The following is a 27,603-nucleotide window of genomic DNA, read 5'->3' as shown; positions in this document are numbered from 1 at the left end:
ATCCCCTAGAGTATGAGCTTCAGGAGACTAGAGACCTTGCCTGTCTTGCTTACCTTGTGTCCACAGTAGGTGTTTGAGTAATATTTATTGAATGAATGAGTGACAGAATGAGGAGGAGCTGGAATTCCATTCAGGACCTAGGTCCCCATTGCACCGCCTTTTCTCTGTTGTCCACACCGCTGGCCAGTACTAACTCGTAGAGGAGCTTGCACCTGTCATGTGACTTCTTTCAACCTCTTTTGTCATTTGGGAAATGAGAACCCTACTCCTTGCTAAGCCAGCTCTAAAGGTTTCTGGAGATGCAAGGAGCTGGTAGGTAGAAAAGCCCACTGATGATCAGAATTGAATGTGTCTGGCTTGGTGGGAGGACACCTCGCTCTTGCCTCCCCACCAAGCCCTTGCTACTCAGCACTGTTCAACCCGACCTGCTTCCTCCTCTCTGGGTCACCCACACAGCCTCACGTGTCTTGCCTCCCCACCCCCAGCCCTCCAAAGGTCTTATTTTATAGCTTCCTGTGAGGCTATCACATGAGGCCATGACCCTCACTGTGAGAAAGCAGAGGCTGTAAAAGGCCAGCCTTGGCTCCCTGCTCAGTGGTTAAATATTGATAACACCAGGAAATAGAGGCTCAGAGTGGGCATACCACACATCCCCCTGCAATGATGGCGCTCCAGACAGAGGGTCCTCCCCAGCCCGTTCCTCTGGGCTGGCAGGAGGGTTTGGATGTTTTCCTGTTACTTGAGGCCAAGAGATAAGAAGGAAAGTATCGGGCTCCTGGTTCTTGCTGACTGTGAAAGTCAGATGGGGCCTGTTTGCCATCAGCAGCCACTCATTCAAGAGGTCAGTCACCCCGGAGTGACAAAGGAGGCTCCAGGCCTGGGCGTGTGCTAAATGCAGAGCTCCCAAATGGGCCCGGCTGCCAGAGGCTCTGCCGCACTGCCCCCCAGGTGACAGCTGTGCGGGAAGCTTAGGTGCAAAGACCAGCCAGTGTACCCTGAAAGGAGGAGGAAGAGAGAAATCAGTGCTGCTCCCGCCAGCAGACCAGACGAGTCCTTGGAACCCGGGACCCAGGGTGAGTGTCTTCAGCCTGCCGCGGGAATGGGGTGGCGGGTGCCAGGTCTTTGGCAGGAATCATGTCCAGGAGCAGGTGGTTAAGCTCTGATTAAAATGCAGGCATCTCATACTGAGTGAAGCAAGTCAGACAGGAGAAATATCCTGTGACACCCCTTATCTGTGGAATCTGAAAAGAAATGATTCAAATGAACTTACAAAACAGAAACAGGCTCACAGACTGAGGGAACAGAGCTATGGCTGCCCGGGGGGGGGGGTCGTCAGGGGGTTTGGGATAGACACCGTACGCACTGCTATGTTCAATGCATAACCAGCAAAGCCCTGCTGTATGGCACAGGGAACTCTGCTCAATGTTCTGTGGCAGCCAGGATGTTTGGGGGAGAGTGGATACATGTAGATGTATGGCTGAGTTCCTTCTCTGTTCACCTGAAACCGTCACAACATTGTTCATCAGCTATACTCCAATACAAAATTAAAAGTTCAAAAGAAAGATAAAAAAGAAAAGATAAAAATATAAATAAAGCAGGAATCTCCTGGAGGGGCCTAAGAGCACATGATGACTAAATGCAATATGATATCCTGGATGGGAACCAGAAGCAGGAAAAAGACAATAACAGAAAAGTGAAATGCAAGTGAATCATAATGTTTAGCTAATAATTTTTTTAAAATTCAGAGATATTACTGCTATGCTCTCTGTAGAAGAAAACTGGATAAGTGCTTTGAGGGGAATGTATCCTTTGTTTCTGTAGCATTAACATAGAGAGGGCCAACATGTATCCACCTTATCATTTTGTTTCATTTGTTGCTATATTTTTATTATAACAATATTATGCATGTTTAAAATATACATTCCAATGTGGGCATCAGTCCACACGCAGATGTGTATGCTTTTTGATTAGTTCCAGTACCACACTGTCTTGATTACTAGAGTTTTAAAGTGACTCTGGAAGTTGGGGAGCATCAGTCCTCTAACTTTGTTCTTCTCCTTCAATACTGTGTTGAGTATCCTGGGCCTTTTGCTTCTCGTTATAAACTTGAAATTCAGTTTGTCAATATCCATAAAATAACTTGCTGGGATTTTGATTTGGGTTGCCTGTATCTATAGATCACGTTGGGAAGAACTGACATGTTGATTAGGTCCACTAATTAAACATTCAGAATTGGAATTTTTGTCCAGAAAGGTATAAATACAATTGATACATACTTTTTTTATTGAGGTATAGTTGATTTACAATATTATATGTTTCAGGTGTATAACATAGTGATTCACAGTTTTTAAATGTTATACTCTGTTTATAGTTATTATAAACTATTGCCTGTATTCCTTATGCTGTACAATATATCCTTGTAGCTTATTTATTTTATACGTAGTAGTCTGTATCTCTGAATCCCCTACCCCTCTCTTGTCCCTCCCCGTTCCCTCTTCCCACTAGTAACCGCTAGTTTGTTCTCTAGATACCTGTGAGTCTGTTTCTTTTCTGTTATATTCACTAGTTTATTTTTTCGATTCCATGTATAAGCGATACATACAGTATTTGTCTTTCTTTGCCTGGCTTATCTCACTTAGCCTAATACCTCCAAGTCCATCCATGTGGTTGCAAATGGCAATATTTCATTCTTTTTTATGACTGACTCCATTGTATGGGTGCACCACATCTTTATCCATTTCTCTGTCAGTGGACATTTAGGTGGCTTCCATATCTTGGCTATCGTAAATAATGCTACTATGAACATCAGAGGGAATGTATCTTTTGAATTGGTGTTTTCATTTTCTTTGGCTAATATATGCATACATTTAAAATACACACAAATACAAAAAATACGTGTTTAGAATATACATACAAAATATATACATTTAAAAATGTAATTACATGTATCGTTTTCACAAAGGTAATAGGTACTCAGGAGAAATGTATATAGCACAGAAGTGTTCAAAGTGGATGTCCCATGGGTCTAGGCCCCAGCTCACTTCCCTAGAGGGAGTTGGTGTTGGCATCTTGGCCTCCATGTTCTTTTCTCTGTGGGTGCATGTCGGGGGAGGGGGTGGGTGTTCTGCATATGCAGCAGGGGTCTGTGGCCAATATTACCAATTAGTCCAGGCATTCCTGCATCTGAGGCTAGACAGAAGATCACAGCCCTTAACAAGTGCTCTGGAGAAGTTGGAGCTGGAACACAAGATCACATCGATTGGCCATCCCTGTAATTTGTCTTTCCATTATTCAGTATATATATATCCTTCAAATGAGTAAGTTGGTAGTGGGCATCTGAGTCTGTGAAACTCTTAAAAAAAAAAATCTTTCTTTTTCCCTGACTTCCATCTCTGTCTTGGCACATTAGTAGTGTAGTGATGGTTTTGTTGCTAAGTTGTGTCCGACTCTTGTGACCCATGGACTGTAGCCCGCCAGGCTCCTCTGTCCCTGGAATTTGCCAGGCAAGAATACCGGAATGGGTTGCCATTTCCTTCTCTGGGGGTTCTTCCCAACTCAGGGGTCAGATCCGCATCTCCTGCATTGCAGGTAGATTCTTTACCACCGAGCCACCCAGCAAGCCCTTGGCACGTGAATGATGACTCACATATGAAAAACTTGGCTCAGTATTATATTTGTATCAAAATATTTTCCTTCAAAATCTGTAGATGTTTGTTCAGTTTTCTCAGAGCATTTAGAGTTGGAGAAAACTCTGACGTCAGTCTTTTTATTAGTACCTTGGTTTTTTGTTTGGCTGCTTGCCATCCGGTTGTTTTTGGATGTTCCTGGCTGAGCCTGCAAAGGCTATTTTGGGTTGGACATCAAGAGTGGGGGGATTTTGAGACGGCCTCTGGCCTCTCTTTGCCTTGTTGTCCTCTTAGCCCTATGACATGTTTTCATGATTGGTTTGTTCAAAACCCTTTACTTTGATCTCCACTTCTGTCCCCTTTTCCTCCCTTCTCCCTCCCATGCCCACCACCACACCAGAGATAATTATCTAATGTGTTGAATGTGTCTTTTTTTAAATGTGTCTTTGTAAAATGTGTATTGTTGTTTTGTATGCATGTATTTTGAATTTTCATAAATGGTGTTGCATGCTCCCTTATGATCCTTGGGGATACTTTCAGGATATGAATACGCTCAGGAGTAGAACTGCTGGGTCATGTGTACACTTACTTTGACTAATTTGCTCTCTAGATGGCTGCCCCAGTCTACACCCCCTGGCAGTGCGTAAGGCTACAGCCCCAGAACCACACCAACGCCTGGCATTATCCACCTTCCAAACTATGCCAGTCTAATAGATGTCAAGTGGTGTTTCATTTCATTTTAATTGTCATTCTTCTGATTTCCAAAGAGTTTAAGCATACTTTCATATGCTTGCTAGTCTTTTGAGCTTCCTATCTTGTAAACTGCCTGTTTATAGTATTTATTAGGATTCTAGTCTTTTTCCCGTTAATTTGTTAGAATTCTTTGTACATTTTAGATATCAGTTTCTTCTGGGTTTTAAGCATCACAAGTATTCTATCCCAGTCAGAAATGTGTTTACTACTGTATTGATAGAATTCTTCATTGAACAGATCATCTTATTTTGATATGATCAAATTCAGCAGTTTTCCGTTGTTATTCAATGACTTAAGCGTGTGTGGTTTTAAGAAGTGCTGCCCTACTTCTATCAGCTTTGCACTGTTCCCTCTTGCATCGAGGCCTCTAATATTGGGGTCTGTGTGTGTGTGCTGTTTGTTAGATGTGCATCTGTGCATGATGTGTGCCAGTAGTGTCCAGCTCATGGACTGTAGTGACCCCTGGACTGTAGCCTGCCAGGCTCCTCTGTCCATGGATTTCCCAGGCAAGAATACTAGCATGGCTTGCCATTTACACCCCCAGGGGATCTTCCCAACGCAGGAATTGAACCTGCATCTCCTGCACGGGCAGGTGGATTCGAGCCACCTGGGAAAGCCCTAGATGTGCGACTGGTCTTCTTTTTCTCCATAGAGTGAGCCAGTTTTCCTAACACCGTCTACTAAACAAGTCCTTCTTTCCCTACTGGTCAGCAGAGCTATCCTTACCTTAGAAATACCAAGTTTCTACAGGAATATAGGTGTCTATGAAATCTCTGTTCCCATGCCTTGGTTTAATGACTTGGGTTTATGTCAGAACCACATTTTTTATTATAATACATCTCAACATCTGATGGGGCCAGTCTCCCCTCTTAGTCTTTTTTCCGATGTTTATGTGCTCAGTCCTGTTTGACTCTAAACTCCTGTTTACTTTGTCTATATAAATACTAGGGTAAGTGTATCAAGGTCCTCAAAAAAATCCAGTTAGAATTTTGACTGAGATTGCATTGAATTTATAGATTTATTTGGGGATAACTGATATCTTAGTACGGAGAAGGCAGTGGCACCCCACTCCAGTACTCTTGCCTGGAAAGTCCCATGGACTGCAGCCTACCAGGCTCTGTCCATGGGGCCGCTGAGAGTTGAACACTTTCACTTTCACTTTTCACTTTCATGCATTGGAGAAGGAAATGGCAACCCACTCCAGTGTTCTTGCCTGGAGAATCCCAGGGACCGCGGAGCCTGGTGGGCTGCCGTCTACAGGGTCGCACAGAGTCGGACACGACTGAAGCGACTTAGCAGCAGCAGCAGCAGCAGCAGATATCTTAGTAAGTTTATCCTGTCTGAAAACATAAATCTCACTCTATTTATTCAGATCATTTATTATTATTATCTTGTTCTAGAGTTTAAAAATGTTCTTCAAGAGACTTCCCTGGTGGTCCAGGAGTTAAGAACTCCATGCTTCCACTGCAGCGGGCGCAGGTTCGATCTCTGTTCCGGTAACTAAGATCCTACATGCCCTGCAGCACAGCCCACCCCGCCAAAAAAAATTCTTCATATGCTACTGTGCTCCTGTGGGATGCTGCTACTGTGAATGATCTTATTTTTATTTAATTTTCCAGTTTCACTAATAATGGGAGAAATACTATTTCTAGCTTGTATACAGCAACTTCAGTGAATGCGTCTATTAGTTCTATTATTTTTCTAGGTATTAATAGATGATCTTGTCATCTGAAAATTATGAGTTTTAACTCTTTCTTATCAAGTCTTACACTTCCTTTTCTTTCCTTATAGCACTTGTTAGGACCTCCAGGACTATATTAAACTGTAATGGTCCAAGTTAACCAGCAGCTACCTTTATCTGGCACTTCACCATTCTCCACTCTGGGTCCTGGGTATGGTGCTATCCAGGAGAGAGACGGTGATAGGCCCAGCCTTCATCACGTGGGGGAGACGGGCACCTGTGATTGGCCAGTACAGGAAAATCCGCTGCTAAGGAAACTTGGTGAAGGAGAGGGGTGGACTGCAGAAGCTGGAGGGGATGCTGGGCAGGCAAGAACTGGAGAGACCCTGCAAGGGTCAGTCCCACAGCCCATCAGTGGCTCAGTCCTCCCCACAACCCGCATCAGTGCTCCTCCCCACGTGTAATGAGTTTTAATAAAGATTTGAGTGGCTCCCATTTCTATGGTCTCTGCTGCTTTAGGCCCCACCTACTCCGGGAGTTCCGGCTATTTCAGTCCTGTAACTTTGGGCCTAGGGAAGGGCAGGGTTTGGGCCCAGGGTTTGGGCAGGGAGAGGAGAGTAAGTTGGGGTGGGATATCCATTCATGCTCCATTCTTCGTTTCCAGGAGTCTTCAGGCTTTGGTCAAGTGTCATAACCTTAGTAGACCAGGAGAGCAGCTGGGAGCGAAGGGGTCTGAGAATTTCCCTGTCAGAAACATATCCCAACCAGAAGCAAGGGCATGAGCTACAGCGAGGGGCTAACTGGAGCCCCACCCATCACCGAGGTGCCTCTGGAGCTGCTGGAAGAAGTGCTTTGGCTTTTCCGAGTAGAGGATGGTAAGCAGCGGGGATGGGTGGTGGGGGTGCACTCTCCTGGCTGAAGCCCCCATCATGGTCCCCTCCTCCATGGCAGGCTGCATGTTTCCTCCAGGGCAAGAACTGAGGCTGAGGGTCTCACTACCCAGAGGGGCCTAGCTAAACTGCGCTCTCCTTTCCTCAGGGCTGGTCACTCATGTACTCACCCATCCTGTCATTCACAAATATTTATTAAGTTCCTTCTCTGCAAAGGGACTGTTCTCAGTATGGGGGTTAGAGAAGTGGAAACACACAAAAATCTCTGCCCTCATAGAGCATTCCTTCCAGTGAAAAAGGAAAACCAACAAGTGACTAAAATGCATAGCATGCTGGTGAAATGAGTAATAAGGAGAAAATTTAAGCCAAGAAAGGAATAGGAAGTGTGCAGCCAGGGAATGTAATGTGGTCAAGGAAGGCCTCGCTCAGAAGCTGATATCTGAATAAAGGCTTGCAGGAGGCGACAGAATTAACCACGCAGATTATGTGGGGAAAGGCATTCCTGGTAGAGGCAAGAGTAGATGCAAAAGCTCTGAAGCTAGATGCTGCCTCATCTGGGTACGCTATGGACAGATCCTGATTATCCAAACTCAGATGAGCTACTTTATGTATTATCTGCAGGCAGCTTGTCAGATCTAATTTAACTGCCACCCTTTCTTCCCTCCCTCCCTCACTTCTTTCCTCCCTCCCTTCCTCCCTCTCCTCACTTCCTCCCTCCCTTCCTCTTTCCCTTGGACTGCACTTGGCCAGCCCCTAGCAAAACTCTGAAGATGGTGAAGTTTGCCTTCACTACCCCTCCTTTCCCCACCATTATTATCCCACTGCAGTGCTATCTCCCCCAGGTAGATGAGAACTTCTTTGGAGCAGAGATCTCTTCTCCCCCGTCCCCTGCTTTGGACCAGGAGTTCCCTGGCTCATCTTCAGCTTGGTTAGTCTCTCTCTACAATATGTGGCCCACAGCAGGGGGAAGCTGATGCTGTGAGTTGGTCTGTTAGGGGCCTGAGGTGCACCCAGCCTGTCCTTAAGGCTCCATCCTGTGTGTCCCTCCCCAGCAATTCCTTGGAATATTTCCATGTTCGTCCTGGCGGCCTTGGTGATCATAATAAGCTTCATCCTCTTGGGAAGGAACATCCAGGCAAACAGGTGAGGAGCTGGTCTAGGGGTGGTCTCTGGAGGGTGGAGAAATCTAAAGAGGGGTCATCTAGAGACCTTGGCTGTCCACCCTTTGGGTCAGTAAAATGCAGCCTGTAGGGTTTTGTTTGTTTGAGAACCCAAAGCTGCAGAAAAACTAGCAGCTGTCCCCGATGACCATTCCCTGACCAGCAAGCAGAGCGGGGGCTGGTGTGTCTCAGAAATCAGGATCCCTGGCTCTGGAGTCATACAGGCTGGGTTCAGATTCCAGTTCTGCCACTCACTAGCTGGGCAAGACACTCAGTACCTCCAGGCTGGCTTCTCCTTCTATAAATGGCAACCGTGATGGATTTTTTCCTCCTAGGATTGTGGGGAGTGCTCAGTGGGGGCTTTTGCAGGATTAGGGATGTGGTTACATGGCACAACCTTGTGCTACTCCAAGGTCAAATGCAGGGCATGGATAGAGACCTGAGAGCACTTGGGGCTCCTGGGTAATTCTGACATTTTTATAACAACATTACTCCTTAACCCTGGATGAACAAATCACCTGTGGAAGAATGTTAAACACAGAAATCTGTGCCTCACCTTAGAGATTCTGATGCAGAGGGTCTGCGGGGAAGGGGACCTGGGCCCTGGCATTTCGTTAAACTCTCTGGATGAGTCCAGGACTAACTTTTGAAAGCTCCTTGAAGGCAGGAACTACGTTTGACTCAACTTTGCTTCCCCAAGCAACTGGCACAGTGTCAAGATTCTGGAAGTTATTCAACAAATACTTGGTTCACTCATTCCCATTCATTCATTCAGTAATTACTATATCTTAGTAACTAGCAGTAACTTTTAAACAGTAATACTGAGAATCCCTCCTCAGATCTGTATCATGGTTTGCAACTTTGAAGGCATCTTCACATTCTCTCACTTGATCAAACCAGCCCTGTAAGGTGGGGCTGGCACAAGTTACTTATTCCCACTGAACAGAATAAGCTCACTGAGGATCCATGGAAGGGCTGGCCTAACCTCCAAGCTCTTCTTCCTATGCTATATTTTATGTCATCTATGAATCCTCCTCATAGTTCTGCTATAAAGCCAGAAATAACTCAGTTACTTCGTTCACATCAGTAACTAGTCGTTACGAACTGCTACGACTCAGTCATCATTTATTCCACAGAATAAGCCAAGCACTGCTCTGTACCAGGTTCTGTGCCGAGAATGGGGACCACAGGGCTGGACAAGAGAGATTCAGCCCCGGTCTTATGGAGCTGACAGTTTGGAGGGGAGACAACTGTAGTTGAGAATGACAGGTGATGACTGAGGGATATATAGAGGTAGGATCTAGGGCCTTGAGGGCGAAAAAGAGACGGAGGCTGGGCTGACTAAGGGGCAGCATGCCCCAAGCTCAAGGGAGGAGCAGGAGGGCCCAGGGGGTTGTAGTGTGGACTGTAGGGGCGGGAGGAAAGGGAGGTCAAGAGGCAGCAGGGCCCAGAGTGGACACGCCCTGGGGGCTCCCTAAGGAGTTTTCAGGTTCTAGCTCATGGGCACTGGGGAGCCAGGGAAGAGCTTTGTACAGGGACATGAAAGGTTTATGTTTTAGCGAGATCAGTCTGCGAGAAGGACCCAGAGGGGTAGTGTCTCTGAGAAGGTGACTTTTCCTCTCTCAGACTGTCAGGAAGCATCCGCCTCAGTAAAGTCACCTCAGAGACAAGGCAGCTGTCCTCAGGAGCAGCAGACAGTCAGATGTTCCCCTGTGACCCAAACAGATTGTCTGGGCAGTCAGCTCAAACCCTGGTGGGGTCTCTTCACTAGGAGATCTAGGGGTGGAGACTTGGAGTAGAACCACCTCGGAGGGAAGATGCTTGGGTAAGTTACTGGTAGGAAGGCTGGATCTTGAATGCCAGGTTCCAGAAGTGGGCAGTGGGGAGCCAGTGAAGGTACCTGAGCTGAGGACTCTGGAATCATGGCTGCTGTGTGCAGGCTGGTTTGGAGACATAAGCACCTAGAGGCAGAAGGATTAGGTAGGAATTTCCTGCTACAGTCTGTCTTGGGATGGAGTGGAGTGAGGGTGGGGATGGGGTAATAAGGACTACACTAAGCAGGATGAAAGTGTAGCTTGGTGAAAAGAACACAGGGCTGGGAGTCAGGAGAGAAATGCATGACCCCGGCACATGCTCCTCAGGCCCCTCTGAGACATTTTATGTCACTTCCAAGAGGAGCAACAGTAGCTGAGTTCACAGATGGCGCTGCGGGTTTGGTAAGAAGATGCATGGAGAAGTCTAAGATGTTTCTCTGCCAAAAACCTATCAAACCATCTCAGCTTTCTCCCCAGACTGTTTCCAGAACTGTGTACTGGATCTACCCCCTCAAACTTGCTAACCCACTTGGGAGCCCCAACCACTGCTCCAGCCTCTTGGTACCCCCACACAGGGAACCCACATTCAATAGTGTTTTATCTCCTCCCAGAAATCAAAAGAAGCTGCCACCGGAAAAACAAACTCCAGAAGTCCTGTACTTGGCTGAGGGCGGAAACAAAGATGAGAACAACCTGACCATCCTAACAGAGACTCTGCTCTCTGAAAAGCCAACTTTGGCCCAGGGAGAAATGGAGGCAAAATACAGGGATGTGCCGCTGGTCCATCTTCCAGACCCACAAGAATCTGAAAACTAGTCAGGGTGCAGGGCAGTGCCCCCGGAGTGTTAGCAGACAGAGTGAGCAAACTGCAATCAAACTAAAACCCTGTTTTGAAAAAAACGAACAAAATCTTTTTATTAAAATGCTTCTGGATGTGGGCAGCTGGAGTTGCATAGTTTGTTCAAATGGCGGTGGGCCACACATAAGAGGCTTGGAGTGAAAGTGCGAAATCCAGAGCCAGCCTGTGGGTCAGGAAGCCTGGTCAGACTCCTCGCGTGGTCTTGAGGAGTTCCCAGCCTCCCTCTGACCTCGGCTTCTCCATCTGTAGAATGTGGCTGAAGCCTGGGCTGGAGATCCTGTTTTCAATCCAAGCTCCTGGAAGGGCTGAGTAAGGAAGGGGCAGGGTTCTGGGCTCAGAATTCATTTCCCCTCCCTTCCCTCCATCTGATCCACCAATGAAGCCCTGGACAGAGGAGCCTGGTAGGCTTCCTCCATCTGATCCACCAAGGAAGCCCTGGACAGAGGAGCCTGGTGGGCTACAGTCCATATAGTTCCACAGAGTCGGGCACGACTAAAGTGACTTAGCATGTATATACCCCCTTCCCTCCACTGCAGCCCTCTCCTTTACCTGCTGATCTGCCAAGGGTCCATGAAAGACTTCCTCTGGGCCAGGGGCCCTGCGGTAAACAGAGCTAGAAAACTATGAAACCCCCTGCCTCTGAGGCCTTTCTCTTACTAACCATGGGATCCTAAAGGAGTGTCGTGATCCCGTGTGTGAGCCACAGTGTTGCAGTACAAGCTGGGGTGGCAACCCCAAATAATTTATGAAAAATTTATGAACCCAAAATGCTGTAGGTTCTATCTTACAAAAGGGGACTTTGAACACACAGACCCGTTGCCAAAGATCCTAGGTCCTGCCATCCCAGACTAGAGACAGAATACGCAGAACAGTTTCTCCTTACTGGATGCCTGGTACACCCAGGGTGGGCTCCCTGGAGTCCTGGGTTATTGTCATTGGAGAGGACGACTTTGTTCTGCAGTTTTGATCAGTCACCTTGAAAAGGCTGGTCCTGAGGGTCTGTGGACAGAGTCCTTGACTTAAGGTTGGAAAATACAGGGGCCCTGCCTCCTGGTGAAACACCCCGGAGGCTCCCTGCACTGGCCAGCCTGCAGCACTTTCCCTCCACCTTCACTGAGAGGCAAATCGCTGGAAATACCCCTTCTCCAGACACCTTTGCTTCTCACAGGCTGAGTAGGATTTCTCAACTAGATTTTACTTGAATAAACTGTGGGGTTTGTGGCCTGGTGGTTCTGCGAGGTCAGAAGACAAAGGGAGGGTCAGGCTCCAGCCCTCCAAAACCTGCCCCTGCCCTGCCCTGCCCTGCCCGTCCACCAGGAGGTGCTGGGACTTCAGGGTGGGCTGCTCTGAAGCCTCAGGAAGGCCTCATGAAGCTGTCCACCCAGAGCCGTCCCCTGGGGGCCACATCAGCCAGGCTATAGCTGGAGCAGGAAAGGGGGTGATGGCACCATGAAGCATATTGCCATTTTCTTCCATTTCCGGCTGACCTCTCCACGTTGTCACAGTGGTGTTTCCTTAAGGGTGAGGGATGCAGTGGTTACCATGGAAACTAAGGCCTGGAGGGAACAGGAACAGCATTCCTGTCTGTCCCTACAGCTCCTACAGTGATCTGGGTGTCAGGGACACTGTCTGGCGCTGGAGGAGGGTTCAGCTGTCCGCTGGATGGTGAGGGCTACTATTCCATCAGAAGGAAAGCCGGTGGTGAGAAGCCAGCCCCTGCCAGGCAGACGGACCAGTGCCGAGCCTGGGATCCTGAGCAGGGGCCCTCAGAAGATCTTGAAGCCCTTCAATAGCGTCAGGGTGGGTGCCTTGCGCTTGCTCTGAGCCCGGGATGACTTCACAGTGACCAGCTTGGCCTGTGCCACAGCAGGCATCTCCTTCAGGCTGGCGGTAGAAAGTGTGTTGAAGGTGCAGCTGGCCAGCCCGTGGCGGGCCGTGAGTGGGGCCTGGTGATGCACAGCTCGCTCCTCCGAGATGAAGAGAGGCCTGGCCAGGGAGTTCTTCTCCAGCTCCCGCCGCGCCTCCCGTACTGCCTCATGGAAGACGTGCTGCACATGCTCAAAGTCCAGGCAGGCAGAGACCTCGAAAAACAGGCACCCGAACCTGCCCGCCAAGGCGGCGCCCTCTGCCTGGGTGACCTGCCTGGCGAGGAAGCAGGGGGAGTCAGGGTCAGGAGCATCTGAGTCAGGCAGGCCCGGCCCTACTCCTGGCTCCTCACTTACCAGCTCCATGACCTGGAGCCATCTTCATCTCTCTGAGGCTCAGTTTTACTCATCAGTAAAATGGGAGAATGACAGCTGCCTCTCAGGGTTGTTAAGATTAAGAAAGACGATTTGTGTCAAGGGCCTAGCACAGTCCCTGCTCAGTAAATGGCAGCTGATGTCACCTAAGCCAGAATGTCAAAATGAGACTGAGGGGAAAAGAGAAGCCCCACGTGTCCTCAGCTCTTTTCCTTGGTCAGGAAATGAGCCGCCCTCAGCCCTGGGGTGTGGATTAAGCTCTGGAGAGAGGTGGTGGATTGGTCAGAAGCATGTGAGACCACGGTGTCTACAGAGGCCTGGTGGGCTATGGTCGTGACTCAGGACGCCTGTGGTCGGCAGAGCTCTCAGGGCGATGCCAACACAAGAGAGGGAGCAGCACCTATTCCCACTTCATCCTGCACCACCTCCCATGACGGTGGGATTACGTATTTGTAACCACCTCTCATGACGGTGGGATCAAGTATTTGCAACCACCTCTCATGAACTGTATAAAAGGTCAAAAAATCATGATACCACAAGATAAGTCCCTCAGGCCTTAAAGTGCCCAATATGCTACTGGGGAAGAGTGAAAAAGAATTACCAATATCCCCAGAATGAATGAAGGGACTGGGACAAAGCAGATATGACACTCAGTTGTGGATGTGTCTGGTGTTGAAAGTAAAATCTGATGCTGCAAAGAACAGTATTGTATAGGAACCTGGCATGTTAGTTAGGTCCATGAATTATGGAAAATTGGATGTGGTCAAGCAGGAGATGGTAAGAATAAACATTTACATCCTAGGAATCAGCAAACTAAAATGGATGGGAATGGGCGAATTCAGATAACCATTGTATCTACTACTGTTGGCAAGAATCCCATAAAAGAAATGGAGTAGCCCTCATAATCAACAAAAGAGTCTGAAATACAGAACTTGGGTGCAACCTCAAAAATGACAGAATGATCTCAGTTCATTTCAAGGCAAGCCGTTCAACATCACAATAATCCAAGTCCATGCCCCTACCACCGATGCCAAAGAAGCTGAAGTTGATCATTTCTATGAAGACCTAGAAGGCCTCCTAAACTAACTAACACCTAAAAAATATGTTCTATTCATCATCAGGGATTAGAATGCAAAACTAGGTAGTCAAGATATACCTGGAGTAATAGGCAAGTTTGGCCTTGGAGAACAAAATGAAGCAGGGCAAAGGCTAACTGAATTCTGCCAAAAGAATGCATCAGTCATAGCAAATGCTTTTTCAACAACACAAGATGTGTAAAGATGACTTTACACATGGACATCACCAAATGGTCAATACCAAAATCAAATCAATTACATTCTTTGTAGCCGAAGATGGAGAAGCTGTATACAGTCAGCAAAAAACAAGACCTGGAGCTAACTGCGGCTCAGATCACCAGCTTCTTATAGCAAACTTCAGGCTTAAACTAAAGGAAACTGGAAAAAACACTAGGCCAGTCAGATATGACTTAAATCAAATCCTATATGAATTCGCAGTAGCGGTAATGAATAGATTCAAGGGACTAGATCTAGATAACACTGTGCCTGAAAAACTATGGACAAAGGTCCGTAGTATTGTAAAGGAGGCAGTGAACAAAACCGTCCCAAAGAAAAAGAAAAGCAAGAAGGCAAAGTGATTATCTAAGGAGGCTTTAGGAATGGCAGAAGAACGAAGAGAAGCAAAAAGCAAGGGAGAGAGGTACATCCAATTAAACTCAGAATTTCAAAGAATAGCTAGAAGAGACAAGAAGGCCTTCTTCAGTGAACAGGGTTTAACAATTGAAGAAAACACAAAAGGGGAAAGACTAGAGATCTCTACAGGAAAACTGGAAACATCAAGGGAGTTTTCCGCCCAAAGAATCAAGATAGGAGAGGGAAACATCAACAGCCTCAGATATGCAGATGATACCACCCTAACAGCAGACAGCAAAGAGGAATTAAAGAGCCTCTTGATGAGGGTGAAGGAGGACAGTGAAAGAGCCAGCTTAAGATTAATATTAAAAACACTAAGATCATGGCATCCGCCATTACTGCAAGGCAAATAGAAGGGGAAAAGGGGAAAGTAGGGACAGATTTCCTCTTCTTGGGCTCCAAAATCACTGTGGACGGTGACTGCAGCCATGAAATCAGAAGATGACTGCTTCTTGGCAGGAAAGTGACGACAAACCTAAAGACAGTATGTTGAAAAGCAGAGACATTACTCTGCCAACAAAGGTCCGTATAGGTCCCTTATCAAGGCTATGGTTTTCCCAGTGGTCACATACAGTTGTGAGAGCTGGACTGTAAAGAAAGAAGAACACCAAAGAATTGATGCCTTCGAACTGCGGGGCTGGAGAAGACTCCTGAAAGTCCCGTGGACAGCAAGGAGTTCAAACCAGTTAATCTTCAGGGAGATCAACCCTGAATATTCACTGGAAAGACTGATGCTGAAGCTCCAGTATTTTGATCATCTGCTGTGAACAGACAACTCATTGGAAAAGTCCCTGATGCTGGGAAATAATGAGGGAAGGAGAAGAAGGTTTCAGAGGATGAGATGGCTGGACGGCATCACCAACGCAATGAACATGAACTTGGGCAAACTCCAGGAGATGGTGAGGGACAGGGAGGCCTGGCGTGCTGCAGTTCATGGGGTCTCAAAGAGTCAGACACAACTGGATGACTGAACAACTCATAATGGTGGAATCAAGTATTTGTAACCAGTTCTCATGATGGTGGGATCAAGTATTTGTAACCACCTCTCATGATGGTGGGATCAAGTATTTGTTAACTTTCAGGAAGGTCCTGAAAGCATGGACATCAGGTGAGAGAAAAATACTGGCCCTTTGGTAGACCAGATGTCCAGAAGAGATGCAGCAGGGAGCAGCCCCTGAGGGCTGGAGATTGAGGTTTCAATGGCCGAATCCCACTGCTGAGCAGCCTCACCCACCATCCCTGAGGACAATGGCACAGACTGTGAGGTTAGAGGAGAACTCAGGGCAAGTATGGAGGAAAAAGATTTCTGAGCCAAGGGTAATCTAGCAGAAGCAAGGGCTAGGAGCAGGTTAGCCCATCAGACAGGGAGAGTGTCTAGGACAAAAAGAGTCAGGGCACAGCACAGAATCCATTCCCCACCCAAGGCTGGTGTCCTGTCAGTTCAGTTTCCTGAGGAGCTTTTGAAAGAATATTTGGTATTACATGCCTTTGTGATGAACTTGAATCTGAAACTTTGTCATTGTGGGCCTTGAATAATGAGCTTTCAGAAACAACAACCCCATGTGCGCATGCATGTGTGTGAATGGCTGACCCAGCATGTAACATTATCACCCTTTTTGCTTATTTTGGCATAGCCTAGCAAAAATGGTATCAGTGGTTTGGGAACCACTGCCCTAACCCACATTTTACCCTTCAGCTGCAAGACAGTCATGGGAGACATTGGCCACTGCTCAGCAAAAGTTAGATTGACTGTGCCTGTCAAATCCTGACCTACCAACATCAGGACTGAACCAAAGAAGGAAATGGGGATAAATCATCATGACTCCTTCTTAGGGAACTGAGGCTGCTTTGCTCTTTGCTCCCAAACCACTTTCAGACAATCCCCTGGGCAAATATTGGGACCAAAATAGTGGCCTAGTTTTTTCCTTCATATTTAAAACTGATTATTCTCAATCCAGTCTCCTGATTTCTCCTCTAGGTTCTGGGGGCTCTTTGACTCCACGAAGACTACCTTTTGGCTTTAAGTTCACACAACTTCCCTCATTCCCTGAGACAGAATTTGTCTGGGTGTGAGGGCATGCCCGCCTTTGAAGGCTCCTCCTGTGAATCTCCTTCATGAGACCACACCTCTTTTCCCCACTGCCCATCAGCCCTGATCTATATCAAGCATCCCCTCCTTTATAACACCAGTCAATGGGCCTTTGGCATCTGGGAAGCAGGGGTGACTGGCCTTGAGGAGGGAGGGGTGGGAGGAAGGCTGCCCTACCTCCCAAGTAGACTGGCCACAAGGGATGGACGTCCGAGCTAGAGAAGGCCAGTGGGGTCACGCATCAGGTGAAGGTGTCATAGTCTCAGACACCTCAGGGGCCAGGCAGGCAACTTGAATGTGTGGGGAGGAGTAAGCCATGGGGACGGTAAGGCCTGTGGTCAGCTGGAGGGAGCACACCCCACCCTAAAGCGTTCCAGTTCCAGGTCTTTTGAAACACTGTGCCGGCCAAACAAAACATGACTGCAGTACTCAGTGGTCATCTGCCCCCAGGCCAGTCTGTGGCCTTTGATTGAAGTCCAGCCCTTTCTAAGAGACTCCTGCCCTTGGCACAGCCAACGGTGGGAGTGAGCCTGGGGACCTCACTTGGGGGAGGCGAGAGCTGGCTGAACCAGAGCAGACTGGCCTGACTCACGCTGCCTATCAGAGCCTCTCTCTCCAGAACTGGAATTGGGCCCTGGATGACCAGCCAGCCGCAGGGAGTGGAAACAAAAGGTCATATAGTCTCAGGCAAGAAAGGGTGAAGCCAAGAGACCTCAGAGCCCCGGGAAGATGGAAGGAGTGGCCTCTCCTCCGACCTTCAGGGTCCAGCCCCTGCGCAGCCTGGATGCCTTTCCCTTCCTGCCTGGCACTGCCTGGAAGACCTGCCCACCCTGTACCCTTACGACATGTCCCCTCCCTTCCACCTACAGCAGAGGAGATCACTCTTCTTAGCAGCCAAATAATCCCCAAAGATGATATCGCCTGGATGAAGAAAGCGAGCTCTGGGCTGTGGGATGAAGTGCGTGCTCACCTGTACTGGGCCATGTCCAGCTTGTTGCCCAACAGCAGAGCCGGGAAGCTGCGTTGCGTCTCCTTTGCGTGCAAAGCGAGCAGCTCCAGGTAGCTGCTGCTGCCCTCGAAGCTCTGGCGGCTGTCAACGCTGTACACCACCAGGAAGGCGTGGGCCCAGTTCAGGTAGCGCTCACAGTTCCTGGGGGTGTCCTGGGACAAAGCAGGCAGCCTCAGTCAGGGGCAGAACAGGCGGGGGTAAAGGACTTCACCTGAGCTGCCTCTCCCCGCCTCCCTGCTCCCTGGGTCTTTGTACATTGTTCCCCAGCAGGGCCCTTTTCAAAGGGGCACTTGAGTGTGGATTTGGCTTGATGTGAAAGGAGACATTGTCTCTGAGCCTCACTCCCACCACCCAACCACAGACTGGGAGACCTTCTCTGGGGCACGGAGCCAAGACTCTGGCATGGCCCCCACTGAGACCTGGCTGTGCCTGGGCACTGCTGGTTTGGGGTCAGGTTCATGGTGCCCCTTTAGCTTCTGAGAAGAACTGGCATCGGGCCTCGGTAGGGGGTGGTGAGAGCATAGGAAGATGTATGTACTGGGCGGGGAGTGGGAGTTGGGGTCAGAGGAGCATCTGTAAACACAGGTGTGCACCTGTGGACACAGGCACCAAGCCCCAGAGCGCAGGATCTCAGGGCTGGCACCAGCAATCATCAGTCCTCCCCAGGCCCCGTCCTATCCCTTCTCATTTGGCAAATCAATGGATTCAGACCCACAAAGGTCAGCACCTCGGGGACACAGCAGATTGGAGCTGAAAAGGTTTACAGATTCCCATCCGAGGCCCCCACTCTGGAAACAGGACTCCTCCAGAGGCTGCACAGATTCTCAGCTCCTCGGGGGTAACGGGGGTGGGGGTGGGGTGGGTGGTGGGGAGACGGGTAATGTTACCAGGTCTGCAGTGTCCATGACCCTCAGGTGGACAGGCTGGTGGTCCACGGTCTCCTCAGAGCTGTAGGTGTCCTCTGTAACAGACGGTCAGCCCAGTCAGAGGCAGGCCGGCCACTCCAGGGTGAGCTAGGTCTGACTCCCAGCTTGCCTTTCTGCTAGACCCTGTGCACCCCTGGGGGGCTGCTCTGAGGCTGGCTGAGCTGGGACCACAGGAGAGGATCTTGGCTCTCACCCACATAGAGGACACGGGCAGAACCTCCCACCAAGCAGATGTTGCTGCACCTGTCAGGGCTCAGAGCATCAGAGGTCACTCACAGGACACGCCACAGAGGACGGGACTATGTGCTGGGTCCACCCACCATGCCTGCAGAAGGAGGTGTGTGGCTCCAGGGCCCAGTGAGCAGCAGAGGCCTCGGGAATTACACTGCTAGCCCCTTCCTCCTGATCCCCAAGCTTGTCCACCCTCTTCTCCTAGCACAGCACCTTGCCCACAGGAAGCCCCTCAAGGACGGTCAGGACAATCCTCTCGCACTCAGTAGGGGAAGGGACATGAAAGGAGAAACACACAACGTGACTGAGGCTGGGGAGTCAGATCTTGTTTAGAAGTTCCAAGGAAGTTTCACACATAATCTATGTCAAAATAAATGCAGAGGAATCTAGTAGAGTTGAAAGTTTTAGGTTGGAGATATGGAAATCAAACCCAGTGTCAGCTACTTTTAAGCTGTGTGGCTTGGCCAAGTCTTTTCAACATTTTGAGGCTCTGTTTTCCAATTTTAAAATAAGGATAACGTGGGACTTCCCTGGTGGTCCAGTGGCTAGGGGGCCTGGGTTTGACCCTTGGTCAGGAAACTAGATCCCACATGCCACATCTAACACCTGGCTCAGCCAAATAAAAAATTTTGAAAGTGAATAGGGATAGCGTGATGGAGAAGGCGATGGTACCCCACTTCAGTACTCTTGCCTGGAGAATCCCATGGACAGAGGAGCCTGGTGGGCTGCAGTCCATGGGGTCTCCAAGAGTCGGACACGACTAAAGTGACTTAGCAGCAGCAGCAGCACCAGGGATAATATGATAACACTGGCTAACAGTTTTCAAGTTTCAACTCTGTGTCAGGCACTGTGCTAAAGGCTTGTCCCTGCACCATCTCAAAGGGCTGTGGGAGGACTGGATGGGCCCCTAGGCACATACCTGGCCCTCCACAATGCCTGGGAAAGGATGCTGGGGACATGATGCTCCCAAGTTTCCAGGGCAGGTTCACATTCCTAGGTGATTTTTTTTTAACTTTTTATTTTGAAATAATTTTAGACTCATGTAGAAGTTGCAAAACAGTACACAGAGTTCCTGTGTACCCTATCCCGCACTTCTCTCCCCCACACTGTTAGCCCCTTACATAACCATAGTACAAGGAGTAAAACTAGGAAACTGACTTTGGTGCCATACTATGAGCCGAGCCACTGATCTTATTCGGATGTCAAATTGGTTTATATATATATATATATATATATATTTTTTTTTTTTTTTTTCAAAGTTCTCATGACCTCAAACCTGAGAAAGAGTCAAGTGGCAGGGCCTGCAAAGAGGACCTCACTGTCACAGGCAATTTCTTTCCCCACCCCCAAATTTCCCCTGTGCCACTGGCCCACATGTGGGGTGCACTTGGCCCTCACCTTTCCCTGGGGGGCCCTGGGCCCCCAGATGACCCCAAAGAAGAATGCTCTGTGCAGAACTGGGGTCCTCTCTGCCTTGCTGGCAGAATCCACTGTGAGAATAGTCCCCCCCAACTCTGGCGGAATTCACAAACACTTCTCTCCGAGGGTCACTGGCAGACAAGCCAGGCCTGGACACACGCCAGGCCCACTAGCAGCCAGCAGAAATCGCAGACAGCTCCCATCCCCAGCCTGCTGCGGGGACTTGGATAAATAGCCGCTCTTATTCAAAGACAAAAAAAAAAATCTAATGGAAAATATGCCCCAAATGTTTAACTATATTTGGTGCAAGAAGAGTGGATGCCTACGTCTCGTTCAGATTTGTCTTTATTTTCCTGCCAGAGTTGTCTGATGCATGCCTTTTAGGTGCTTCCCAAGTCCTGGGCCCAAGGAGGCACCGTTGCTGTGCCCAGCCTGGGGGGAAATATTAGCCCAGGCTTGGTCTACTGTAGCCCCGTGCAACACGATAGCCTTTTGAGATTCCTGTTAGCTCTGCTGAAGAGAGATGACAAGGGGGTGAGACCCAGAGGAGGGAACTCAGTCACAGGCACACAGCACCCTACCAGAAAGAACGTGAACTCAAGGGCTCCACGGTGAGACCCTCTCACGCCCTCTGTTCAGTGGACCCGCCAGTCTTCCAGCTCTGACTGGGCCGCAACTGAGGAACATACATGGGTGAGTGAAGAAGGCTCAGAGGTCATGAGATCATCTTACCCAGCTCCCTCGCTCCCTTGCAAGTGAGGTGACTCCAGGGGCTGGGGGTGGGGTAGGGGCTCCTTTTCAAAATGCAGTCATGTCCTGCCTTCCTGTCACAAATTCCCTGCCCTCAGGACATTCTGGAGTCCTTTAATAAATCGGGGCTTCATAACTCCTAGGGTTCCCCAGGTGGCACTAGTGGTAAAGAACCTGCCTGCCACTGCAGGAGAAATGAGACACATAAGCGACGCGGAAGATCCCCTGGAGAAGGAAATGGCACCCCGCTGCAGTGTTCTTGCCTGGAGAATCCCACGGATAGAGGAGCCTGGGAGCTACAGTCCACGGGGTCAGAGTCCGACACGATGGAAGTGACTGAGCACAGAGCACAACTCCCAGTTCTAAATGAGCTTCTGAGGACTCTGATGCTGGGAGAAGTTTCTTTCCCCCAAGTGTTTTCCTCTCATTTACACTGACAATTTTTAAAGCACCACCAAAGGAGCTCTTGTGAGTATGTATAGGATAATGCTTCCGAAATGGTACCTGTATCCTTGTTGGAGCAGGCTGCGGGTGAAGAGAGGTAAGAAGCTGTCATTCTGCCCTAGGCAAACCAGCTAAGATTCCCCCAGTCCCTCTGTGAGAAGAGGGTGTTCTGGAGACCCTGCTCCCTTCCTGGAGTGCTCAGCACAGGCACACAGGCACTGAATCTCTTGGTTCCAGTAGCTCCCAACCCATAATAAGGCACAACTCACACACAGAATACAGTCTATTAGTCCTATTACAAGGCACAACTTATTAGTACTATTAATTATTATTACAAGGCACAACTTATTATTAGTCCCATAACAAGGCACAACTCACACAGAGAACACAGTCTATTAGTCCTATCTTCCAGATGGGGAAACTGAGGCTTAGAGATCCCACAGGCTTCTGACTTCAGGCCCTCAATAGCATACCACTCATGCATGCTCAGTCATGTCTGACTCTTTTTGACCCCATGGACTGTAGCCCGCCAGGTTCCTTTACCCATGGGATTCTCTAGGCAAGGATACTAGAGTGGGTTGCCATGTCCTCCTCCAGGGATCTTCCCAACCCAGGTATCAAACCCATATATCTTTACCTACTGAGCCACCTGCGAAGTCCTCAATAGCATAAGGATACCCTTAACGGAGGACAGCTGGAGTGGTGTCTTATCTTCCTTTACACCTGAAGTTCTCCATGATCTTAGGCAAAACACTGAGCCCTCTCTGCCTCAGTTTCTTTACCTATACAATGGGGATAATAATAGGAGGTCTGGACTTCTCTGGTGGCTCAAATGATAAAGAATCTGCCTGCAAAGCGGGAGACCTAGTTTGATCCCTGGGTCAGGAAGATCCCCTGGAGATGGGAATGACAACCCACTCCAGTATTCTTGCCTGAAGAATCCTACAGACAGAGGAGCCTGGCAGGCTACAGTTCTTGGGGGTCACAAAGAGTCAGACACGACTGAGCGACTAACATACACACTAATAGGAGGTCTTTATAGGGTAATCCTAAAACCCAATTTCAAATCCCACGTTTAATATCATCTATGCTGTGCCTACACTGCACTCCAAGCTGGAAACAGGAATGAACCACACAGGTCTCCACCCCGAAGAGGCCTCTTTGGGCTCAAGCTCCTAGAAGGTTTTATATCTCCACATGGCTAACTCTCCGTTAGATGCTCAGACTTTTCTGCACAGAAGAGGATCTGGTCAGAGAGTCTCCGCTGTTGCTGGAACCAGCCATGGGATAGTGGCTGGAATGTTTAGACAGTGGACAGGCTCAGAAGCTCTGAGGGCGGGGTGAGAGACCAAAGGCTGAGGTGACTAACCACTGCACAGCTGCCCCGCCCTCAGCCGTCTGACTTCATATTCCTCCACCCACTCAGAACTCCAAAACTGCTCAATCAGGAGGCTCAAACTACCACTGTACTAGGCGCCCCTGGTGGGACCCTGCCTGAAGTGTATGAATTGGGGGACAGGAAGGAGAGAGACTGGAGGTGGGTTGTCAAATAAATACAAGATGACCGGTTAAATTTGAATTTCAGATAAACAGCTAATAGTTATAAGTATGTCCCATACTTATATTGAGGCAGGCAGAATCGGTCTTCTGAGGCACTGTCCTTGGGCATCTCTATTTTTCCTTCCCAGACATCCCTGCTGTGTGACTTTTCTCCCTCCCTCTCCCCTCAGTGACCAACTTCAAGTCTGGCCTCTCCCAACACCATCCCCTGCCACCCACAATTGCGTCCTGTGTCACACTCCGGAGGTCACTGACCTCCGCTAATCAGTGGGCTCCCCTCAGACTTACTGATGACCTTGGCCCAGAAAGTTCCTTGGGTCTACTTCCTCCACTGCAGCGGAGGGGTGTGTCAAAGCGCAGGTGGTCACCCCAAACTCCGAGGAATAAATCGCCTTAGGGACTGTCAGCAAGTTGCCTGCCCTGCACTCCTGACTTAGCCAGGAACCCGTTTTGCTTTCTCTGTTTGACACCCTGGGGTTTGGTGTAAGATCTCCTTGGAAGAAGAGATTCTGCTGATTAAGGAATAAATTCTAAAAGCCATTGGCCCAAATAGCCATGACGTCCCCTTCCTGGTCTGACACTGGGAGTCAATATCCCAGCCTGGACTGAGGGGCTGATGGACACCTAGGGGCTAAAGAGCTCTTTCCTTCTGGTGTCACAGGGGCACTCCATCAGAGGCCTGCTGTGAAAGGTGCTTCACTGTGGAGGTTTCAATGGGTGGGACCCCGAGGGTTCTCCCAGAGCCTTGGGTTTCCTCAGAGGGCCTTCGGGAGTTCCACAAAAGCTTATTCAATTCTCATGAATGGGGAAAATAATCTAAGACTGCAGTCCCCATTTCCAAAAAGCAGAGAGCATCCAGACACCCCATTTTTCTCAGTGGAAAGTTGACCATAAAGAAATGCTATAAATGTGAGCTTAAATTACGTTTATACTAATAAAATTCTGTATTTATTTAGATATTGGGGTTCCATTAAGCAGTTATTTGAGGAAAGCATTCTGCTGCTAAAATTAATTTTCAGAAACACTGATTTGATTAACTTGGGGGAAATCTCAGCCACCAAAGATGGGAAGCCATCTGAGAAGAAAGAAGGAAGGAGAAGAAAACATGCATTTAGTGTCTCCTGTGGGTCAAGCCCTAGGCTGGATCTTTTACGTATATTATTTCTTTAATCCTCACAGTAATTCTCTGAGATAGCTATTTTTATGCCCGTTTTACAGATAAGGAAAGAAAAGTTCAGAGAGGTTAGGTGACTGCTTCAAAGGTGCACAGCCAGTAAGTGACAGAGCCAGGATTCAAACTCAGGATTCAAAAGGGACACCAGGGCATCCCTTTTCCCAATATACGATGAGAGAGCCACCAAACAAGACTAGTTTTCTTGTGTAGTTAAAAAACTGGTTTAGAACCCAGTATCACTAGGGAATTTTCCAGATGTCTTGTCCAGCTTTTCTGGAAAAGTACACTGAATGATGGTCTGAAAGAATCACACTTAATGGATGTGGATGTTCTGCAATGTTTGATTTTTTTTTTTTCAAGTCTCATCCTACCTAATATTTTAGGGCAAATCAACGTCTCTCAGTTCTCTTAATTGGGCTAAGCCCCAAGCTATCTGGGGTGTGCTGTGGAAGGGCACATTTCTGGAACGTAAAATATTTTGCCCATGGCCTGGGTTATGCTGATGGCTCCTCCCCTTGGCCCCCAGATGCGTGGTTCCGGTCAGGCCTGGACCTACCACAGTGTATGTGGGTGTGCAGGGGAGAGTCCAACGGGACACAGCCAGAGGAACAGGGAGGAGTGGATGGGTCCTTACCCAAGTTGGGGTCATATTCGCTGATAAACCTCCTGGTCAGAAACTTCACGGTCAGGGCTGCAAGAAGCAGAAAGAAGTTGGCTTAGTATCCCCATTGTGTCTGGCTGCTGGACACCAGAGGCTGCTCCTCTCATTTTAGAGAAGACTTTTCTAGGTGCTGTAACCCCTTTGCTCTCTGGGGGAATGTGGCTGGGGAGCTGGTTTGAGAGGCTCAGATGAAACCAGACATATGGGGAACATGTCCTTCCCAGTTGCATCTTTTGGGGGTGGGGGAGGCAGCAAGAAAAGAAATGAGAGGCAAGTCTAAGGGGTGTTTATGTTTATGAAGACCCTAATTAAGGCGTCTGGACCCATCAACCCGTTACCATAGGGTCTGCCTAGTGAAACTGAAACTGAAGAGAGAGATCCCCTTCAGAGATGAGGCACAGAGATTCTGAAGTATGGGGGCATTTATCCCAGTCTTGGCTATAAGCCAAAGAGAATGGGTAATCTCTGGGAGGGATACGAACCCTCTGAGTCCCAAGCAAACACACTCTAGTCCTTAGTCCTCAAGTCTCGCCTCTAAGGCCTCCACACTCATCAGGCAAGTCTCACAGAACATAAAACCCAGGGAAGTTGTCTCCAGGTGGAATGCATTCACAAGACTGATTTTGTTCAGAACTTTAGCCACGTAAAGCCAAGGACCAGCTCACTACTATATTGGACTCTTCAAAAGAAGCACAATATTTTAAAGAAAATCCTTAAAATTCTATCCCAGGATTCCTAACAGGGTCAGTTTGCAAACTAATTATCCAGGGAACACATATTTTAACATTTAAATTCCTTCATTCATGTAGTCACTGGCTAATGTACCAGTGACAGAGCTGCGGATAACAGTTTGATTTTCTAAGGGACGAGGGGAAGTCTTTTCCGTAGGACAGAGTGATTCAGAATCCCCACTCTGAGTCAGGGGGCTGGCTTCAAAAGTGGAAAGGAGGCCCCTGGTGACTCTCAAAGAAGGAAACTCATAGCGGAGTCCATGATGGCCATTTACTAATGGCTGTAACTGGAAGACAGCCAGTGGAGGAGCCCCCTCCGCCCTCCCACCTTCAGCTGCCTGGGACTGAGAGTGGCAAAGAGGGCTGTGAACCCTTTTTCTGGAACTTTGCCTACAGTGACACCCCCACCACCTGAGCTCCAGCTGGGTGATAGCTACCAGAAGTGATGAAGGCTGTTCAGTGTTGCTAGAAATGGCCTGAGTAGAAATCCAAGAGCTTTGTTCATCAAGGCTCAGTCCAAGGCACCTGAGATTACAGTCCAATGTGTTTCCAGAAAGTCAGGAGAAGGGTCTGGCTTGAAACAAATACATTTGAAAAAAATTCACACTTTGTTCCAGAATTGCAGGGAACTGAGGTGGGGAGTGGGGAGTGGCACTCTCCCCCTGGGAAACCCCCAAAGTCAGTGCCTTTCATCACCTCCCTTCAGGGGTTTGGGGCCCCTTCACCCCTGGCCGACATCAAGAAGCAGCAAGGCTGCGAGGAAGCTAATGGGGCACGGGGCTGGGAATCAGTGCCTCACAGATCCCTCTGGGGCCAGTCACCAGGGCTGTCTGCTGGCCCGGAAGAGGGGACGGAGGGTGGTGGTACAAGGCGCGGAGGAGACCAGCAAGGGACCAGAGACACGAAAGGAGACAGCTGGGATCACAGACAAGGAGGTCACAGTCAGTGGGGAGACACAGAGGGACAGGCAGGCCGGGAACCCAAGACAGCTGAGACACGGAGGTGGTGAAAACAAAGCAAGAGGGAGAGCCAAGCAACAGAGAAACTGAGGCACAGAAGAAAATCGCGGTGTCTCAGCCAGCTCACCTGGGCGCAGAAAGCCCCTGAAGACAGTGGGAGAGCCTGCCTGCACACCCCGAGCTCCCGCTTCTGTCCACCGCTCCCCGTGTCCCCCGTCCCCGCCGAACCCCTTCCCTTCCGCCCGCACCCCACTCACCGGACTTGCCCGCCCCGCGGCGCCCCAGGATGGCCAAGTTGACCTCGAGGGGCGCGCTCTGCGGCCCGCCGCCCGCGCGGGGCTTCCCGAACACCGAGGCCATGGCGACGCTGCGGAGAGAGACGCGGGTCCCGCCTCAGGGCCCCGAGCAGCGTGCCCGCCCGTCGGGGCCTCGGGAGCGAGTGGCGGGCCGCTGGCACTCGCGGGCCCGGCGGCGTCGGCGTCCGCTTCCCGGGCCCGGCGCCCAGCGGGCGGCGTTCCCGCGGCCCCGCCAGCCCCGGCGGGGAGGAGGGGCGGGGGCGGGGGTGCCGGCGGGCGGGGCCGCCCCGAGCGCCGCCGACTCCTTGTAAGGGCCGAGGAGACCCCTGCGGGGCGCGCTCACCCTGCTCCCCGCCTGCCGCGCGCCCCACGGCTGCGCTGGGCCTCGAAGGCTGGGAGCCGTCACCGCCCGCAGCGCCCCCCAGGACCCGACGGGAAAGGGCAAGGACCGGAGAGAGGGAGGAACGGGGTAGAGGGACTGGGGGGGAAGGATGTTTCCAGCCTGGTCTGAACCTCCAGTCAGTCACTTCCCATCAGCAAGAAGATCCACCCCTCCCTTTGTCTTACCCATCGGCCCCGCCTCCTCCTCCGGGAAGCCTGCCGGGTTCAAATCCAAGCCATG

At 49.5% G+C, this 27,603-nt stretch overlaps 2 protein-coding genes across 4 annotated transcripts; one reads left to right on the top strand and one right to left on the bottom strand.

Annotated features, from left to right (window-relative positions):
- On the top strand, window positions 671-10,862 carry SLC51B (solute carrier family 51 beta subunit). Its single transcript, XM_005685100.3, has 4 exons — window positions 671-1,073; window positions 6,725-6,935; window positions 8,003-8,093; window positions 10,536-10,862. Exons 2-4 carry the CDS (start codon window positions 6,839-6,841, stop codon window positions 10,738-10,740), a joined length of 393 nt encoding a protein of 130 aa, XP_005685157.2. The 5' UTR covers window positions 671-1,073; window positions 6,725-6,838; the 3' UTR covers window positions 10,741-10,862.
- RASL12 (RAS like family 12) lies at window positions 10,813-27,192 on the bottom strand. Of its 3 annotated transcripts, XR_001918602.1 has the most exons (6): window positions 26,943-27,191; window positions 24,969-25,025; window positions 18,718-18,791; window positions 17,792-17,982; window positions 11,667-12,925; window positions 10,813-11,088 (listed from the first exon to the last, which is right to left on the bottom strand). XR_001918602.1 is itself a non-coding variant. In XM_018053659.1 (5 exons), exons 1-5 carry the CDS (start codon window positions 27,043-27,045, stop codon window positions 12,663-12,665), a joined length of 684 nt encoding a protein of 227 aa, XP_017909148.1. In that variant the 5' UTR covers window positions 27,046-27,192; the 3' UTR covers window positions 10,813-12,662. The 3 variants fall into 3 exon arrangements, 2 of the variants coding, with proteins under 2 accessions (XP_017909148.1, XP_017909147.1); XM_018053659.1 differs by having other exon boundaries at window positions 10,813-12,921; window positions 26,943-27,192; XM_018053658.1 differs by having other exon boundaries at window positions 10,813-12,925.

The sequence above is a fragment of the Capra hircus genome, chromosome 10 (assembly GCF_001704415.2).
Source record: "Capra hircus breed San Clemente chromosome 10, ASM170441v1, whole genome shotgun sequence".
NCBI classification, from domain to species: Eukaryota; Metazoa; Chordata; class Mammalia; order Artiodactyla; family Bovidae; genus Capra; species Capra hircus.
The sequence above is the reverse complement of the archived record's forward strand: the minus strand, read 5'-3'. Positions and strand labels throughout refer to the sequence as shown.

Coding starts and splice junctions, on each gene's coding strand:
- SLC51B (XM_005685100.3), top strand. CDS start 6,839: ATGAGCTACAGCGAGGGGCTAACTGGAGCCCCACCCATCACCGAGGTG. Junction 6,936..8,002: donor GCTTTTCCGAGTAGAGGATG/GTAAGCAGCGGG, acceptor GTCCCTCCCCAG/CAATTCCTTGGAATATTTCC. Junction 8,094..10,535: donor AGGAACATCCAGGCAAACAG/GTGAGGAGCTGG, acceptor ATCTCCTCCCAG/AAATCAAAAGAAGCTGCCAC.
- RASL12 (XM_018053658.1), bottom strand. CDS start 27,045: ATGGCCTCGGTGTTCGGGAAGCCCCGCGCGGGCGGCGGGCCGCAGAGC. Junction 25,026..26,942: donor CCGCGGGGCGGGCAAGTCCG/GTGAGTGGGGTG, acceptor TGCTTCTTGCAG/CCCTGACCGTGAAGTTTCTG. Junction 12,926..17,791: donor CTGGACATGGCCCAGTACAG/GTGAGCACGCAC, acceptor CTTCCTCGCCAG/GCAGGTCACCCAGGCAGAGG.